Genomic DNA, 19,504 nt, shown 5'->3' on the forward strand with positions numbered 1-19,504 from the left:
TGCAGGTATGGGTATGTACTTGTGTGGGAGATGCCAGAGGACGTCTTGGATGTCATTCCTCAAGAATTGTCCACTAGAAGTTTTAATTCTGTTACAATACCCCAGACAAGTTGAAATACTATATGATGAGCATTCTGGAAAGGTGATACCAATGGCTTTGTGGAACCACTGTTCTGACTCATGTGGCAATGTGGCTTGGGGATGAGAACTCAGGGCCCTGTATTGACTCCATGCCTAGAACTTAACTCCACAGGGAGGCTTGAAAGCAATCAACTAGAGCACAAGCTAGCAAGGGTGGCTAAGGCAGCTGACTTGTCGGGGAAACAAGACTGAGGACATCTTGCCAGAAGAGAATACCACCAACCCACATATAAAATGGAAGGTGCCGAAGGAGAAAATAAAGAACGGATAAGGAGCAAATATAATTTAGTAAAAATTCTGAGCATGTAAGGCTGGTATTGAAAGATCTGATTTAGGAGCAATTTATGCCAATTGGCAACAGCATAGAGTTGCCAGAAATGTTACTGAATTAATTCTAAATTGGTATATGAATATCGAGCTGGCTTGAGGCCATTGGAGAAAAATGATCATGATCGTCTTTAATCAAGTCCAAGTTGCTGCTTCCTTCCCCTTCACATTTTAAATCTGACTTTAGAATCAGAATCTCTACAAAGGAATAAACTTCTGGTCAGGGAAGATTCACGGTCACTTCATTCTAGGGAAAATTGAAAGCCTGCAAGTTGATTTGGACCCACAGAACCTATTGGAATAGCTTGGGAGTGGCTTGATGCGAGGTAGAGCCCTCCTGCTGTCCAGATAGTCAAGGGCTAAGATACTACACACAGGAAGTGATGAGCATTCACACACTCCCACATCTGCTGCAGGTAATGGCCTATGAATAAGGTCACCAAACATCCCCCAGCTTAAATGAACCACTGAGTCCTTCCAAGAATCCTTCCAAGTGACCAACATGCTCATCAGCACACGCCTTGGAAATTGACTTGATGGATGCTGAACACTTATCCACAGCTTCATCTGCAGATGCTGAGAGCATTTCTGAACCTAGCAGACTTTGTAGAAGGAAGGCGTTTGTGACATTTTCTTCTACATTATCAACAGAGAGGAGAGGGGGAAAGTCTTTTTTTTTTTTTTTTTTTTTTTTTTACCTCTTGGCCCATTTCCATGCTGCAAAGTTTTGTTGATTGAGCTTTGGCATCAACCATAACATTAAACATGGTGCATATTGACTGTGGGACTCGAAAATCTGTTGATCGACTGGTTTTTTGCAGCTTAACTTCAAATGCAATCCTGGTTCTATTAAAACAAAGTAGGGAAAGACCAATTCAGCATTCAGATGGTGAGACAAGAGTAGACATGTTCTGAGAGGTTAGTGAAAAAGAAAATTGAAGGCTGTAATCAGTTTCAATCCACAATGACTTCACACAAGTCCTTCTTCAAATGACATCCCCAGCTAAGGAGGGCTTATTTATGTGGATGGCCATGCACGCCCGTCCTTTCTCAGCAGTGCAGAGAACACCTGTAGCTTGGTATATTTCTATCTATAGATTACATGGTATGGAGAACCCTAATTGCAGGAGAATAAATGAATTAAAAAAGCTCTATTATAGCATTATAACATATGCAGCTTCTCTCACATTGGCAAGTGCCTACCTCGAATCCCTTCCCTGAAAAACAAAACACAAGAAGGCAGGTTTCTCAGCCCCAAACCTCAGCGTGGAGGGAGATCTTAAATGACCCTTATTGTTTTTTCTTTTGGTTTTGAAAGAGACTGAAAATCTCTTTTTGCATTCCAACTATTTTAATATTGTTTGAAAACTAAAAAGTAGATTGTGCTTGCTAAAGAATCATTAGAAGAAAATATATCAAACCATTGAAATTGGCTTCACTTTGGAAGAGGGATGAGATTAAAAGTTACTGTCTTTGGGGGAACTCACAGAATGGCTTTTTGGTTTGCTTTGTTTTGTTTTGTTTTCATTACCAGTGTTATCTTTTCCAATAAGTAGATATTCTTTTTTTTTTATAATTAAAATGTAATAATGTCCTTGGCATGCAACTGTGTTATAGAAACTTCATATATATGAACTCAGGAATTGCCTACATCTATTGTAACTTTTTTTTGTAACATAATGTTGACATGGGTCAACTTATGATACCAGAAACCTGCTAAGCCCTCACAGGAAAAGCTAGCCCAGTGTAGGCAGTTCTCAGCACGGGTGTGAGATCTTGTCCTTGGCACTGCTCTTGCAAAGGGGGACCAGCTCTATTGAAAAAGGTTCCAGAGAAGTGGGTCACATCCTCACATATCCTTTGAGAAAGCACCTGGTCAGTAAAGTGGCTTCATTAAAGTTCCTTTCATCTAATGTGTCTATTGCTGCTCTACATTGTCCATTGTCACCTTCCAGAGCTCATGCAGCCACCAGGATGGCGTTGCCTTAAGAGGAATTGGTAGCACTTTTCTATTGGTGTATAGGAGGACCACACAGCTAGTTAGCTCGGGAAAGGATGCCAGCTTGCTAACACACCCTGGGTGCATGCAGGGAAGCCAAGTATAATTTCTAAGGTTGGAAGCCCAGTTCCTAAGGAAAAAAAACACCCCCAAAACACCCCTATAGATTATATGATCATGTTAAAGATAAATGTATCTTGGCTTCTAAAGACTCAGTGCACTGAAGTAGCTTTCTAATCATGATGATCATTTTAAGCTCTGCTGAAAATATATCATTTTCTAGCTCTGTGAAAAGGAGGCCTGCTGGGTACTGAGTTGGACTGGGCCCTGGGCTGATCTTCTGAGGCTTATGCGCTAGTTCCGGCCCAATCTGAGAAATGGAAATGCTAACTTGTTCCTTTCCAATGAAGCAAGTGTCTTCCCTTTTCACATTTCTTTTCACAGAACTGTTCCTAGCCTGTGGAGTGCAGGCCTGTGAAAAGAGGAAGGCAGAGGCAGAAAATGAATATGGCTTAGAGGGCTCTAGGGGTCCCCAAACCCAGGAATGGAGACCCAATTGACTCCTTGAGGGCAGAGCAAGATTGCCTTGCTTTGCACCTATTACAGACCTGATATAGACCAGAGACACTGTCACTGTCAGGGAAGTGTACAAACTGTCTCAGATGCTTAGTCCTGAGGAGTACCATATTATAAGCACTGCATACCTAAAGCCATGACCCACTGTGCCTGGTATATGGTTCTAGGACAAAGGTTATTTAGTCTGTTCCGAAGAAGTAATCAACAGCTCTAGGCTCTTCTAATATATATTATATGCCTTAAAATGTCTAAGGGCCTCTCTATGCCCTACCCTCTGTAGCTGGAGTTGGGATATTTCCACCCGTGTTTGTGCTTAGTTTTAGAGCCTTGACTGAAAGGAACATCAGAAAATTCTAGAGGTCAGGGCTGCCCATACATGTACAGCGAGTGATTCAAGTCCCGACAATAAGAGGCTTCTTAGCTACTGTGTTCTGGGAGGATAAGGAGTGTCCAGGGATTCCGGTCCATTCCCTGCCTCTGAGTGACTCATCTTCTTTCTATGACTGAACATAATAATGATTATAATGTGGTGAGGGGTAAACCACATTCACCGTTCTCATATGTTCTCTTTATGTCTTCTAAGTGTCTCTCATTTTACCCCCTGTCCAGTAGACTGGATTACATGAAGGATGTAAGTACATTATCTACATCGGTGGGGACACAGATCAAGAGAGGCCAGGTCCTAATTCTTAATTCTGCTTCACTCTCGCTCCTCTGGAGACAGAGGAAAAGACAGACAGATGGCCTTAAAGAGTTACCCTGTAAAGAGATTTTGGTCATTGGACAACCACTGCTTTCCCTAAAATTATTATAGACTGTTATGAGATTACAGAATTCAAAACTGGAAACTTTTTGACCATTTAGTTGAAAACCAAGCCTGTCTTTGGTTCTACAACTGGGCAGAAAAGAACAAAATCCACTGTCTGGATTTCTCAGACTTAAAATTTCCAGAAATACAAACACCTGTCCAGTGTCTCCAAAGCTCATGGCTCTTTCCCTAGTTCACTATGAGTTCCAGTCACCTACCTGCAACAGTGCTGTTCATCTGCCTTTTTGAGGTGTCAGTTTTGATGCAGGGTAGCAAGGCTGGACTCAGAACACTGTTAGGCAGGCCCAGCTGCCATCACTTACAACTCATTCACCAACTAAAGTATAGAACATCTGGAGGCATGGGAAGCCATGATTGCTTGTGGCTTCCTTCTTCCTCCCTCCTTTTCTTCCTTCCTTCTTTCCTTCCTTACCTCTTTCCTTCCTTCTTGCCTTTCCTCTTTCCTTCCTTCATTTTATTTTTTCTTTCCCTTTCTCTTTTTGAATAAGGAAAACTAAAAGGACACTTATAAACTAGAAAAGAAACTTGGATGTGTGTTTGGGGATAGGGAAGGTGGTAATGATATCAAACACAGAAGTGAATCACACTGGTTTGACATGTGGATATAGATACCCCATGAGGGGAAGAAAGGCTCTTTCCTTCTCCATTGTATTTCAAGGACTCAGCACTGGACCGGGTCTCTGAGAGCAGGTCAGAGCATCTTGCTGGATAGATGAAGACCATCCTTACTCTCTTCTCACTACCTTCTTAGAATAATCCACTTGAGAACTATAAGCACAGTGATCCACTTTCTACCCCAACACTGTAAGCTCTAGTGGCAAAAGGGGGAAGCCTGGGGGAAGCCAAAGGACATGTTTGTGTCTCATGCCTTCATGCTGACTCCTGGTTAGAATGTGGGCAAGAAAACTAACAATTGGCACACACTAGGCCCTCCATGCATATGGACAGAAGAATTGAGGATTAGTTTTTGTTGGGAATTCAATGACCTAGATCCCATACACAATGGTTCTAAAATTAAACATTTTCCCCTCTTCCTAATTGTTCATTCTCCATGCCTATGTATTTATAAATATTTATCATGTAGCTATTTTGTAAGAGACAGTGTTAGATGTTAGGGATCTAGAGGTGAGCAAGAATGGATGTGAGTTTTTTTCCTTGTGGAACCAGTAACAGGGCAAATTGGTGGCCAAATAGTTTTGTGTCTGGTATGGATAAAGAACTGGTTAGCAGAAATTCAAGGTGGGCAGCTAACCATTCCTGCTGACCTTTAAAGATCATTGTTGTTGATATTTTGAGACAGGGTCTCACTATGTAGCCCTGACTGGTCTTGAACTTACAGCAACCCCTGCCTCTGCCTTTTAGTGCTTGGGTTACAAGCATGCGTCAGCATGCCTGTCTGTATTGGAGCTGACTTGGATAAGCAATCACCTCTGAAACGTTCCATATCACAGCCCATTGACAGGGGCCCTCTGGTCTTTGCAGAGTCAGTGGACAATGGAAGGAGGACTGGATCTCTCCACTCCCTGGTTCTTACCGCTTGACGCAGGACTCAATCATGTCACTTGCCATCAGTTTCAGCCGCTGTTCTAAGTGTTTTCCAAACTCTTCCTCAGGCCAGTGTAGGTCACGGATGAAAGTCTGCAGGGCATCGAGTTTCCAGAACAAATCTTCTGATGTACCTGATCCATTACTGGCAGGATAAGAAATTAGAAATCTCGAGTCATTCAGTGGTCTTGGGCTTGAGAGAAACTAACACAGAGACAGCTGGGGGCTGGAAGGCTTTAGGCAAACAGTGGCTTCCACATACGAAACAACGCAAGTTGGCGGTGGAGGGGGGCAGTCTCCACTGGCAGAATTTGAGTTTTACCATACAGGACTCAGTTCGCTTTGCTCAGCCAATTGCTCCAGACCAGCGAGATGTCTGAAGAGGTTGTTGTCTCCTTATAAGTAGGAGGATAGCGTATGGTAAAAATCAGCCTTCTTTTAATAACCACATTAGCATATGTGATGATTCAGACGAAGGCTATGAACCAGGGGGAGAAGTAAGTCTCCATGGATAATAACTACATGACAACATGCAGTTATTAAGATCCAGGGCTTCATGCATTTCCCCAGTTCTCCTCCAGAGTGGAGGCCTCTTGGAAATGGCACAAGACTTTGGTTTCAAAAGGACAGTGCTAACAAAGTGGTGAGCGAGGACCTGCTTTCTCTCTTGAAGAGCTGGAAAAGGCTGAGGAGACTTCAGATAGAGACAGGGACACTTGGATCCCTTGAATCCCAAAGTCCTGTCCAGTGGCTAACATTCCAATTTTCATAGACCAGCCCGTTACATAGGCCCAGGATGAGGGGAGTTGGGACAGACAAGGTGAGTGGACAGGGGAATCTCTGCGAAACTTCAGGGCTCAAAACCTGAGCTCTTTTCCCATTGTGCCATATTGCCCAGTCCTCTACAGATCCAGGGAAATGGGACTTGATTCCTTTTTGTATGACGACATCCAAGAGACGTTTACCTGGAACATCCATGGAAGGCCTGTGCATGGAAAACGTTCCACCTCTTCCTCTCTTGCCCTTCTCTGGCTGGCTTTCTCTTTTGTAATCACCCCATTTGGAACTCTGAGGGGTGGCCAGCCCCCTACCCCCCTCCTCGCATACCACTAATGCTAACACAGTAATTTATAAAATGTCCAACACACCATGCATTACCACTTGTTCTGACATCGTCTATAGAAACAGATGAGAGTGGGTGTTTCTATTGTGACAGATGCCAGCTGCATTGAGTTAATGCTCCAGAGAGAAATACAGCTAGGGCGTAGATGCAACCACAGCTACTGCGGGGTGGGGGGCAAACCCCAACATGCCGGGGAGCCAGAGCCTGCGGCCTGCACCGACAGGGCAGCGCTGTTAGAGCAGACCAGTCTGAGGTCAGTACGCAGACGTATCTGACACGAGGGAGCAGGTAACATGGAGACACGTCCTTAAAATGAAAGGCGGCAAAGGAAGAACTGGAATCATGAAAAGATATTGAATCAGGCATTTCCTGGTGGGTGACTGAGGATCCACGCCTTCTTTTCAGATGCTGCGGCGAGCTTCATTTAAACGTGGGGATGCATATCTCTCCATGAAAGTTCAGCCTCCCCTACCCTACCCCGTGCGTGGGAAGCAAGAAACCCCAACTTTGTCTAGTCTAAGCCCCGTTTTGGAACTGCATGGTTTATGTTTTAAATCATTAAGTACATATGAATGCAATAATTGGTATTTATTACAACAACATTTTGACACCCATCTGGTTTCAGAGTTTCAAAAAATTCTTGTAGCATTTTTCTCTTTGAAGAGCTTATTATTAAGTTTTGACATGAGGAAAAGAATATTTTCTTTTTATTTTTAAGATAAACTGTTAATGTTAAGGCAATAGCACAAAGATTATTTTGATTGCTGAGCAGTTACCAAAATGTGTTCCCACCCATGCCTTAATTAATGGAATGGAGACTATTATCTGCTTCATTACAATGTCTTGATTCATATCTTTTCAAAAACAGTATCACAGAACATGCATGGGACAAGCTAAGAGAAGCTCTCAGCTTTTTTGCTTTAATTTTAAACATACACTATCTAATCTAATAAACAGACACTATCTAATTGAACTTGTAATAATGTCATCTTAGCATGAATATGATGTATTTTTGTTAGGAAAAATTTTTCTCAACTATGAAAAATTTGGAGGGTTGAATTTGTCTCTAGTAGAGAATCAGACACATTGGCCTCATGATTTCACAGTGGGCTTGTGAGTGACTGTCCTTTTTAAAACAGTAGGTAGCTTTGGGGGCACCAGGTTGAGAAGTCATTTTAATGTCCTGTTCTCTCCCTGGGTTAACTGTGAATCTGAAAGTGCCGAGGGCCACCTTGATGGATGGGAGTCCAAGATTTAAAAACATCACAGCCAGTTTCAGATCATTTTTTATTCCTTTGATAATAACACTTCCCTTTGAAAATGTGCCAATTTATTCTTCCAAGGAAAAGCTTATCTGGCCTATAATTAGCTGTGGTCAAAGCGAAGGATCAAAGGAAGGTGGAGAACTGGTAAACCTTATTTCACTTATTAAATCACCCACATGGTTCTCATTTCATTTCCTTGAGGTAGAACTGAGGGGTGCTGGATCTTCTTTTTGCTAAGGAAAATGGAGAGAGGATTGATTGCCTAAGTGGGAAGAAATGTCCACTCAATCCCCATGTCCTTCAAACTGCTCACTTTGAAGAAGTGGCATCAGTTCCAGGCAGAAACACCTCCTCCCACATCCCTGATACTCATGTGAAGGAAGCAAAGAATGACTCTGTACTGAGAATGCAGAAACACTACCGCCAAAACTGAACCGTGTGTGTCTTGAATCTCGCATTCTCAACGTCAGAAACCTCCTTGCTACCTAGACCTCAAAATTTTGTACTATACTTTGACTTTGGGAAGTTTCTACACATGCAATTTACCTAGTCTGGCAGGTCCATTCATAAATTTTCATTGAGCTCTGAACATACCGTTATGATATCCTGATATTTCCTGGCACCAGAAATATGCTTTATGGCTTAATCAGCTTTGTGAAAATGTTTTATTATGAAATAAAACTCAAAACCTAGTTCCTAGGTAGGCAGGTTTCTTTCATAGACTTGGATCAGATTAGAGATGGCTGGTCAGCTCATCCAATAATTTTCATAGAATATTTGAGGATGAATAATTACTAAAGTAATGGTCCCTGAACTGAAAATGGGGATAGAAATCCTCTAGCAAAATAATTCAGGAAGTAAAACATAGTCCTCAAGTGTTCAGTGGGCGTTAGACACATCTTTAGTGCATATATATAGCAAATGTCTTACAAAGACGATGAATGCCAGAAATAAACAATATTGTCTCTGCATGATCAGCAAAATATGTCTAATTACCCATCTCCATCTCTGTTATATAGGATGTATAGAAATAAGCAATACATATCCATGCCAAGATCACTTAAATTTAAATGAGATCTAATGTGAACTGAATACACACTCAGCATCATATATAGCAGCCATCCATGACGGTGCCGAAAAAGTAGGCATTTGTGGGATGCCTAGAGGGATGTTAACTGGAAGGTTAACTGGAACTTTGGGTAGGTTCACATTGGGTAGGTTCACATTGGGTAGGTTACTGGTTAAACTCCTGTGGAAGAAACAGACAGAAAGAAAAATACCATCACAGTGACAATGCAGATGTGGCAGAAGCACACAACAGCTGTAAATAAACTGGCTCAGTCACAGAAGACAATGGTGAAGACATGAGCAACACACTTTGGGAAGCAGGTTACAGACGAGAAGCTGGGATGTGACTCAGTATCCAGAGAGCAACGATAAAGTTAATGGGCAACTTAAAAGTGCGGACACTGATGGAGCCCCTGTGTACAGTGATCACATGACTGAAAAGTCTCTGAGAGAACGCTTCTCTTTTCAAGCCCACTGTCAAAGAGTCTAGAATTTGTCATATAATAAGAACTTGATATTTGTGGGATTCTGGCCATGGCTGGAATTGGGGTGCCATGAGGCAATTGAACTAATAGAATGGTGAGGGAGGGGAGAGGGCAAAGGGTACAATGTTATTGACTAGGTTCTGGTGTTCAGTCTATAGTGTGGTAGAGTGAATAGAACTGATAATTCGTTGTATGTCCCAGAGGAGAGGGATGCACTCATCAGAAAGGAATGACCACAATGTAAGGTAATAGGTACACTCACTGCTCTACACAAAACATACATGAATACACACATCATACTGCACCTCTTAAATGTGTGCAAGCAGTAGCTGTCAATCCAAAATATTTTTATACATTATATACATGTATGAAATTTTCAAAGAATAAAGACATTTTAGTAAAACAAAACTGCCAAAATACTTCTTAAGAATACGAACGGTGGAGCATTTTAACTCTGTCCACTTTCACTTAGAACTTACGGTCAATAGAAGAATTTTTAAGTCAGATACCAAATGGGAAGAGAAGACTCACTGATTGGAATGTACATAAATAGTGATATACAGAAATTGAATGCCTTCCAACTGCTACTTCTAGAGACAGGAATTTGTGCAAGGGGTGTCAGAATGGATGGCAAAGATGAAGAAATCATACACAGAGGAAGGATTATCTCTGGGGAATTTTGTGGAACTCTCAAAGAAAATGGACACCTTTTCTCTCAAACTCTGACTTATTAAAATGGAGATATGCTTCCACACAGAAACGGACACACAGGGAAGAAAAGAACCCCAGATTCAGGTCTTATGTAGAACTCTCAGACCAAAAAATAGATTTAAAATATCATTTGATATTATGTTAGCTGCCCCTGGAAATTGAGACAGCCAGGAATAATGCCTGATGGCAGCTGTTAGGAAGGCTGAGCATGCTATGATGCTGCTGCTGCTGTTGTTTTTTTTTTTTTTAAATACATATATGTGTATGGGTGTACATACATGCAATTGTATCTGTGTGTATGAGAAAGAAAGAAAAGAAAGAACACAGACACAGAGACAGCCAGAGAGACAGACAGACAGACAGACACACACACACACACTGCATACTTGTGTGGAGGCCAGTGGGCTACTTTGGGTGTCATCCTCAAGAATGTTGTCTACCTCCTCTGAAACAAGCTCTCCTATTGGCTTGGTGGTCATCAACTAGGTCAGACTAGTTAGCCTGCAAGTCCCATGGACCCACCTGTCCTCATTTTACCAGTTCTGGGGTTTTAAGTATGTGCTCCATGGTACCCAGTGTCTTATGTGGGTTCCAGGGATTGAACTAAGGCTCTATGCTTGTGAAGCAACCAATTCACCTTCAGCCCCTCTCCTCAGCAGAGATTTGACTTCTAGATATAAATGGGCATTCCATGGGTGTATGTGAAAATTGATTGAGCTGTGTATTTTTCTACAAAAATAGTTTAAAGTTAGTCACAACAAATAAAATAGCAGTGTTACCTTTATCAGCTTTTTGATTTTGAATGGTTTGAAGTTTAATTGACTGATATAATGGAAGGGAGATGGTGGTTTTATGAAGAGGGGGAGGGAGGAAAGGAGAGAGAATGTTCAGAGATTCAAGTAAAATCAACTACATTTCTTTGGAGGGTCTGTGTCATGTACTGCTCCAAACACTGGCACTGAACATCTTGCAGAGGCATTTGAAGGGTGTTCCATCCAGCCAAAGTCACTGGCATGATAGAGCCCAGCCTAGCTCCGCATCTGAAAGGAGCCTTCCTGTTTAAGTGGAATTGACAGTACTTTGGCAGAGGACTTGAGGTTCTCTTTTTGGATCTTGTGGGGAAGGAGGAAGTTTCGCCAAAGCAGCTCTGGGTGAGCTGTTTGCCTAGCAGGACTCCTGGAGGCCAGACTGCCTCTGGGCTCACTCTTGGGAAAAGTCACAGCAAAGGAGCTGGACCTGGTGAAGAGCTTGGATGCCTGTCACCCTCCAGAAATAAGTCATTCAAACATTCTCAATGGCAAGCCAGCCCTGGGTTAAAAACTGCCAACCTGGCGTCCTCTTCTTTCAGGGAGATAGGTGTTTCACAGATCCATCACTGCCTGTGGAGCCAGGGTGCCTTTGCGGGGCTGCTCAGGAGAAAGTGAACTAGATATTACTATTAGGTAGAAGAAAAAAAAATGGAACTTTCCCTTCCATGTGTCTCTGTTTAACTGGGGAATTTATTTTGAATTCAGTCCCTAGTGGTTCTCAGCCTTAAACACTGCCACGAAACAAATCCGCTGGCGATTTCCACTGAGACATGTGTAAGCCTATATAAGCAAATGTGATCATTAAACGATACACACACTGAATAATGATCAAGGAATTAGGAGATCTTAGAGATGGCAGCCTGGAAAGTTAAAATGTCAGTTCTGAGCAAATTATAAGTAGCTAGAAATGAATAACATACAAATGTCTACAAAAGCAACTTAATTTAAACATATTAGTGGCTGGTGGGAAACAAATCGGAAGAAAGCTTTGTTTTGCATACAAAATAAAAAAAATACTCATATTAATCAAAACATATTGTTTTTGTAAAATACAGCATTTTGGCTGTGAACTTGGGCTTAAATAGACACATTTCCTTCATGGCACATGTTGTTAATTGATTTAGTTCTAAAATGATAAAATATGACATTTCTGCTTTTATCAGAAAATAAAGCACATCCCTAATGTTACTAATATTTCATCTGGGATACTAAAGGAGTAACAATCAGAGGTAACTTCTGAGCATAATATTTTAATATCACACATTTAGAATTTTGCACAGAACTCAGTTGTGATGTCAAGGCTCGGGGAATCATTGATAGCTGTAATGAATCATTATTTTTAAAGAGGGCCCTCCAGTGACTACCAGACAACCAGCCAGTCATGTTTCTCTGTAAGAACATTAAGTGTGTGTCTCTGGGTAGGACAAGAAGCGAGAATTGCAATCCTAGTAACTGATAACACATTAAAAAAAAATATCCTCTCACTCATTTAGGGACCTTGCTGAAAAGGGTTGCTTTCACTTAGCGCCTATCTCTTGAGCCTGAGATTACAAAATTCTCATTTGTTCTCTCTCAAGTTCATCCATGTTAGAGATGCGTGTGCACCTCATTTCTACTGATGGCAGTGAATGTAGGTGGGGCCCTTTTCTTAGAACTGTTTCTAGTCAAGACTGTTTCCATGCGGAAGGGATATGGTTACATCATCTCTCAAATATTTCTGCTTTAAGCTTATGGATGGGGGTAGATTTTAGATACAGAACATGTTCTACTTTTATAAGCCATTTGTTGCATGAATATATGAAATACATCTGTCTTTTCTTGGTGCTCTGTACACTGAAGCTTCTCTCTGTGTTTGTCCTTAGGTCTAACCCTACTCAGGGCAATGGGATACCCTTTGATAACTTCCTAGAGTCCCAAGTAATGTTTTGTAACCTGTTATTCATTATTACTCAGTCCCAACTTCCTTCTCTTTGGAAATTTAATGCCACAAATGTACTATTTATCTATCTATGCACTGTATGTAGACCTACATTTTGTATATGAGAACAGTAAGACAATTTACCACAGCTTTGGGACTATCAAGCCCCATTGAGAACATATCATCTACAGAATAATTCCAAACTTCCTGGGATTTGAGAGCCTCTCAAACACCTGCAAGGCTTGCCCCATCCTTGATAGCCCATGCTGGCCCGCACCAAATTCTTAGTGTTGCTCTGGTCCACTCTGCTCCCCTGTACATTTCCACTGATGTTCATGGTCCTCCTGATGAACCCCGCTTCTTTTGAAATGCTACTCTTCCAGTTATTTCTTCCAGACTTCTGAGTGGAAACTCATCCTCTTATAAGCTATATTCTCACACTCTTTATGTGGTTTGTACACACATACTTTGGTTACTTAAAGCCATTCTTGTGTATATATATCTCGCTAGACCCTACTAGCTATAAATTCCCAATCTGGAGACTGCACCTCTTCGTCATCTCCATCCCACAGTTCTGCTTCTCTGTTGTGTCCTTACAATCCCCAGCCAGTAGATGTTCCCAGCATTGTGCTGATAGTGCTGAGCCCGGCTGTGTGCCAGCCCCCCCTTGCTCTGTTCTAGATGCAGGGGAGGGAGAGAAGAGAATGTGTAGTTGTGTGTGGACATGCACAATAATATTACCAAGAATCCTAGCAAGGGACATTTTTGGGTTATCAAAACCTTGTTTCATACAGGAGGACACCAAGTCTTGGGAAAGTCAACTGAGGAAGGATCTTAATTCAGAGACATTGATGGTTCATGGTATTCTGCATAGTGCCTGGCTCAGGACGTCTTTTAAAATTTTTATTATGATTGTTAATGTGTTTTAACATGTGCCAGGGAATAACTTTGTGGAGTTGGTCCTCTTTCTCCACTTTCCATGGGACCTGGCCACCCGACTTGCTGGGCGGTCAAGGAGCATGCCTTTGCCCTCAGAGCCATGTCACCGGCCCTGGAGTCAGGAGTTCCGGATTCAGTAATGCTTGTCTATTTTGGTAGCTGGCCGCACACCAGCTCCTCAAGTGTCTCTTGGATATTGTCTGTTACCATTACATCTTTATCAGTTTGGGAAAGGGTATTAGTTAAAAGGTATTTTATTCATTTGCACATCTCAGGCCCAGAGGAGGAACATGTATTGTAAGTGCCTGGAAACCAAGATTTATCGTCCCTTTCAAGAAGCAGTACCTGCTTTTACTTTCCGGAGTCTCCCTAACATGCCACAGGAGATCATGAAACCAAGGATTCTGTGCTCTCAGAAGAATTCAAGCACACACTGAAGAGAATTTCTGTTTTCTCCACGCTAGAAGGCCTCTAGGGCATATTAAGTGCAACAAGCCACCAATGAATAGCTGGGTGAGATGCTGCCTACCTATGTGCAGGGACTAAACTCCACATTCGGGGTTACCAGGAGACCTGCAAACTATCCGCCCAAACAGATGCTCAGGAGAGGGTTATTGCTTGGGGTTCTATTGAACACTGGACTGTCCTGAGAGGTAGCCTTTGGCTACAGTCAGAAGCTGTGCAGTGGGATTCCCCATCAGCGCACAGAGAATAATGGGACAAGGCTATAAGATACAAGCCCTCTCTTCTCATAGAGGTGGACTTAGCTATTTACCTATTCTACCAAATGATCTCTGTTATATTAAGTCCAAATAATTGTAGTTTTATTTTTCCTTACAGGGAAATAGTTTGATAAAAAGAAATATGAAAGATGTATACTAACTTTTGCATATTTTCTTTTTATCTCTTATTTATTGTGTGTGTGCATGCACATGCATCCCTGCATGTATGTGTGTTCACATGTGTGTGTGTGTGTGTGTGTGTGTGTTTGTGTGTGGCAGAAATTGAGGAGACTAAAGGACTGGGCAACCTAAATTTACCTAAGTCAGTTCCTAGTTGGAGGAGGAGCCTGATGGAAAGGATTCTGAATTGGTTTTGGATTTTTTTTTTTCAGTTTTATTTGAGACAGTATTTCTCTGTGTAACTGCTCTTGCCGTCCTGGAACTCTCTTTGTAGAGCAGGCTGGGCTCGAACTCACAGAGATCCACCTGCCTCTGCCTCAGAGCTGGGGTTAAAGGCATGTGCCACCACCTGGCTCTGGAAAAGTTTTTGTTGTTGTTTTTGATAAAAATTCAAGATCACAGAGGCATCATCGCTTACAGAAGAGGGAAGGTCCTCTGCAAGTGGCCGGGGATATTCTCACTTGTTTTCTATGCAGTGTTGGAGGAATAGGGAGATGTGTCTCTCTTCATATAAACACATCTCAATCTACTTTTTATTCTCCACGCACGCTGCTCCTCAGAACTTCCACAGAACATCCGTATTGTCTAACAATCAGCTAATTTGTGTGTGGTTAAAAGGAATGTTCATCTAGCTTTTGTTTCACTTGGCCTTTTCAAATACTTCCACATAGTCTGAAAGGCATGGACTGTATGACTGTCTGATATGGCTTGAACGAACCACAGACTAACAATAGCACAGTTTGGACAGAAAAACATTTACTTACCGCCCCCTCAACTCTACCCACATCAACACCACACCTGGCTATGCTCTCAGGTGGATGTGAGGACTCACGACACTTACTCTTTTGAAAGTTTCAGACTTTTAAATTATGGATCCACGAGTTCAATTTCATCAGTTAAAAAAATCCCCACCAAAACCTTCCCAGACTACGACTCCAATTGTGAAAGTGATTTTGATTCTATCTTTACTGCTGGTCGTACTAAGAACACCGAATGCTTCCAAACGAATAGCAGTCATATGTTTGGCTTCTGAAGAAGTTAACAGATTATAAAATGACTTTAGTGACATTTTCACAGAAATTCCTGACAAGTCTCAGACCCTGGGTAGGAACTTTTTAAAGAATCACTTTTAACGATGAGAAAACAAGTTCCTAGAAGTCAAACCCTTGCCTTCCCAGTAGAATGAGACCCCAAATCCAAGGCTCTTTAGGAACCAAGGGTGGTATCCTTTCCCTCCCCTGTGTGTTGGCAATAGTGCCTTCCACAGTTAAACCCAAGCAAGGAAATGCTATTTCAAGACCATTGCTATTTTCAAAACATGAATACCACTCATTTAAGCCTTTTCCTCTTCACAGCTCTTTTCCAAAGCACAGTGGTCTTGATTATTATGACCAATAAATAAATAAATATCCCCTGATGAATGTCTTATCCTCTTAAGGATCAAGTCTTAGACTCCCCGTTAAAAGTCAACAGACCCATTATCTTTCTTTCCTTTCAAACCAGGAGCTATGGGATATCAGCCTGCTTTCATTTTGGGCAAATAAAAACCAATCCTCCTGGGACTTAACTATGGAAGGGAACAGAGGAAACTGTGTCAGTCAGGGTGGACTAGAGATTGATATTAGAGGGGGATTAATGTATAAACCTGCTGCACAGAATGATTCCGTACTGAAGAAAGTCTCTTGAGTTCTTGTCTGAGTTTCCTAAAAATGCTAGCACACCCCCTGTTTTGTTCCAGGTTGCTATATCTCAAAGATGTAAAGGGCTATAGATAATAAAATAGTTTCTTAAAGAAGTAGGGGAAAGAGCCCAAACAAGTGAAGTCTGACAGGGCAAAGGCAGTGCTAGGCTTTGTCAGAGCTTTTCAAACCGTATCACAAACCCTCCATATAAAGTGTCATTTTCCAGGAGATTTGGGACGGGTCCCTGGCAGTCCGCAGGCACAGCTTGCTCCTCCAATAGCAGAGGAAGTACTGGGTCTGCCAGACATACTCAATAACTGAGACTGCCCAGCAGCTGACAACACACAGGATCCCCCATGATTTGTCCTGCAGGATGTGTGACCGATAAACACTTGTACACTGTGGTCAGCGCTTCCCCTCTCCTGGGGACCTTATGAAAAACACTCTGGGAAATGGCATTTGAGTAAGACAAATAGAAAGAATAAATAAATACCACATTCATCGTTACATCCCTCAGTCCTTCTATATCTTTTGTGACACTGAGGTTCCAATGAATAAAGCACACTTCTAACCTCTTCTCTCTGTTCCGTTCAGTCAGGGAAGCCGTGAGTACCATATTAAGAAATAAAACAAAGCTTACTCTCTGTTCATACTAACAATGATAGTCATGTGACACCATTAATCCATTTCTTTATGACTCTGCAGCCATTTGTCCCCCAATTCCGATGGTATTAAAAGAGGTTTCCTTACTTGACTGGTTCCCATGACTCCCGCTCAAAGCCCCTGTGGATGGATTGTGCAATTGAGGACTCCATCAGATCCACATATCTAACAACAAGCGGGGCAAACAGGTCCTGCAGGTGTTTGTGAAATTTTCCATTGCACAAATTATCTAGAACAGATAAGCAAAATCATGGTCAGAATCACAGCGACTTTACTGAAGTACAGTGTACACACAGAGCTTATTGTCTTCTATGTTAACACCCTGCTTCTTAGGAAAGTGGAGGGAAAAAAATGAAGAGGAACAGCATCGAGGCTCATGCTCGAGTCTGTGTGGAAGGGAAATGTGACTAGGGGCTGCATGCCTGTTTGTGTACTCTCATGAGAAGTAACGTCCCACAGCATTTGTAGATGTTTTACCTTACCCCTCCTCTACCTACTCCTACCAGGAAGAAAACACATCCCCTGTCACCTCCCCTCCATCATCAGCCTCAGGAAGAAGGACTGATGGCTTTCTGGCTGTCATTGCTACCAGACACTGAAGTGCTTCAGGGGTTAGTTGTCTAGAGGCATCTTTTATCTAGGAAGTATCATCTGGTAGAAACTGAAATGCAGAAATAGGTTAAGCTAACTAATTTGCTAGAGAGTAAATTAAACACAAGGAATGGATACCTCTTCTCATATGGCTCTTGGGGTCTGCTGATAAAGACAGGCAAGAGAACTTCTGTCTACAGCTAAGTCTGTGTGTGTGTGTGTGTGTGTGTGTGTGTGTGTGTGTGTGTGTGTGGTGTGTTATATACGTGTGTGGGGTGTGTGTGTATGGGGTGTGGTGTGTATGTATATGGTGTGTGTGTATGTTTGGTGTGTGTGTATACGTATGTGTATGTGTGGTGTATGTATATGTGTGTGGGTGGTGCATATGTGTATAGTGTGTGTGGTGTGTATGTGGTATGTATGTGTGTATGGAGAGTGTATATGTGTGTGTGTGGTATGTGTGTGTAACAATAAAACAAGGAGGAGCTTTGTCTAACTCACAGTCTGTGGAATAAAGACATCTTAGCAACATGTTTATCTGCATACTAGTCAGGAAAAGCCAGTAGTCCAGGATGATACATACAGTCTGTGCGGAGAAAGTCATTCAGCAGCTGGAACAGTGGGAAGCTGTCCCATGAGTCTGGGGGCTGCACCTCTAACGCTGCATCCATGTCCACTGCAAAGAGTGACAGGAACGTCTCCGCATGCTCCACCATCAAGTCCGACCACCACGCAAAGGCCTTTGAAACGTGGCAGAAAAACAACGGAGAGGTGATGAGTACCGCTGTGGGGAGGAAGGTGTGTGCTCCGCCCTCGCTGCTCAAGCCTGACTGTGCATCCAGCGGGCCGTGGTCATTTATTGTAAAGAGAACAGCAGTTGGGTATGAGTGGGCCTCTCAGCGTCCCAGGCACTGCTCTGTAGAAAGCCTTGCTCCTGACCCTCAGGTCAGAGGACACCACTGCAGGGTGTCAGATATGGAACTTCTGCTCAATTTACAATAACTCAGTAGGCTTGGGTCATGCTCTTTCATCGCTGCTGGCTGGTTCTTGCTCTAAGGTGTAGAATTTGGGAGTTTCTTCACTGTGTTTATGGGTTTTCTGCTGGTCTAACTTGAAAATTTGTAATTACTGTTCATTCACATTTCCATATCTGGGAATTAGTTTTCTATGGTCTCATCCAAACACAGGGACTCCTACTGCCCTACACACTGAAACGTTACCCCTATATCAGACTAAGTCAAAGCAAACCATTATTAGAATTCCTACACAACTGTTGAGTAAAAGTCTATCTCAGTAGGGAGCCTTTGTGGTCTAAAGGAAATATCAGGCTAAACCTAGAGAACATGGAACAGACTTACTTTTCTGGGGCGTAGACACATATGTACATTGAAAACCAAAAAATATCAGTGAAGTAACTCATTTTCATGCACATGGGCCCTTGGAAATCATTGTGCAGGGTCTCAGGGTGACATTCACATCAGTCTGGGCTGGATGTGAATGCAATTCAAAGGCATGCATGCATGTAGGCTAATCATTTCTGGCAGGGGGCATGCAGAATGAGTGGTGGTGTCAACAGGCCCTGTTTTGCTGATTTCAAAGAGAGCAGAAAAACAAACATCGCCAGCCTCTTCTTGTCCCCCACCTCCCCACTCAGTGCCGTAAAGTATTTACACTAGAAACACTTTCCGGAGCATTCACCAAAAAAGATGGGAAGGCGTTTGGAAATATGAAATATGATTATGGAAATAGTTGTATACATGAAAGGGTTTGTTCAATGGCCAAGCTCTTCTGTGATCTATTCCTTATTGAGGGGTATTCTAACAGCCACTAGGAGGCAGGACAGAGGGGCCACCTCTCTTCTTCCATGAGATTCACTTTACTTACTTCTCCTTTATCAACATGTGGCTGGTTTGCAAATTAAATGGAAAAAA

At 42.3% G+C, this 19,504-nt stretch overlaps 1 protein-coding gene across 12 annotated transcripts in view; it reads right to left on the reverse strand.

The window, feature by feature from the left end:
* The window catches only part of LOC114700784 (calcium-dependent secretion activator 1), a 178,584-nt gene that overhangs the window by 77,181 nt on the left and 81,899 nt on the right, over positions 1-19,504 (reverse strand). For 8 of the 12 annotated variants that reach the window (XM_028880565.2, XM_028880570.2, XM_028880569.2 and 5 more), the window contains 6 exons: positions 19,458-19,478; positions 18,157-18,313; positions 17,070-17,211; positions 8,905-9,054; positions 5,407-5,562; positions 1,167-1,314 (listed from right to left, as the gene is read on the reverse strand). In XM_028880565.2, the coding sequence (XP_028736398.1) occupies positions 1,167-1,314; positions 5,407-5,562; positions 8,905-9,054; positions 17,070-17,211; positions 18,157-18,313; positions 19,458-19,478 (774 nt within the window). The remainder of the gene's footprint in view (positions 1-1,166; positions 1,315-5,406; positions 5,563-8,904; positions 9,055-17,069; positions 17,212-18,156; positions 18,314-19,457; positions 19,479-19,504) is intronic. The other 4 variants (XM_028880568.2, XM_028880567.2, XM_028880571.2 and 1 more) reach the window with 1 other exon arrangement.

Source organism: Peromyscus leucopus, chromosome 9 (genome assembly GCF_004664715.2).
Source record: "Peromyscus leucopus breed LL Stock chromosome 9, UCI_PerLeu_2.1, whole genome shotgun sequence".
In the NCBI taxonomy this organism is placed as follows: domain Eukaryota; kingdom Metazoa; phylum Chordata; class Mammalia; order Rodentia; family Cricetidae; genus Peromyscus; species Peromyscus leucopus.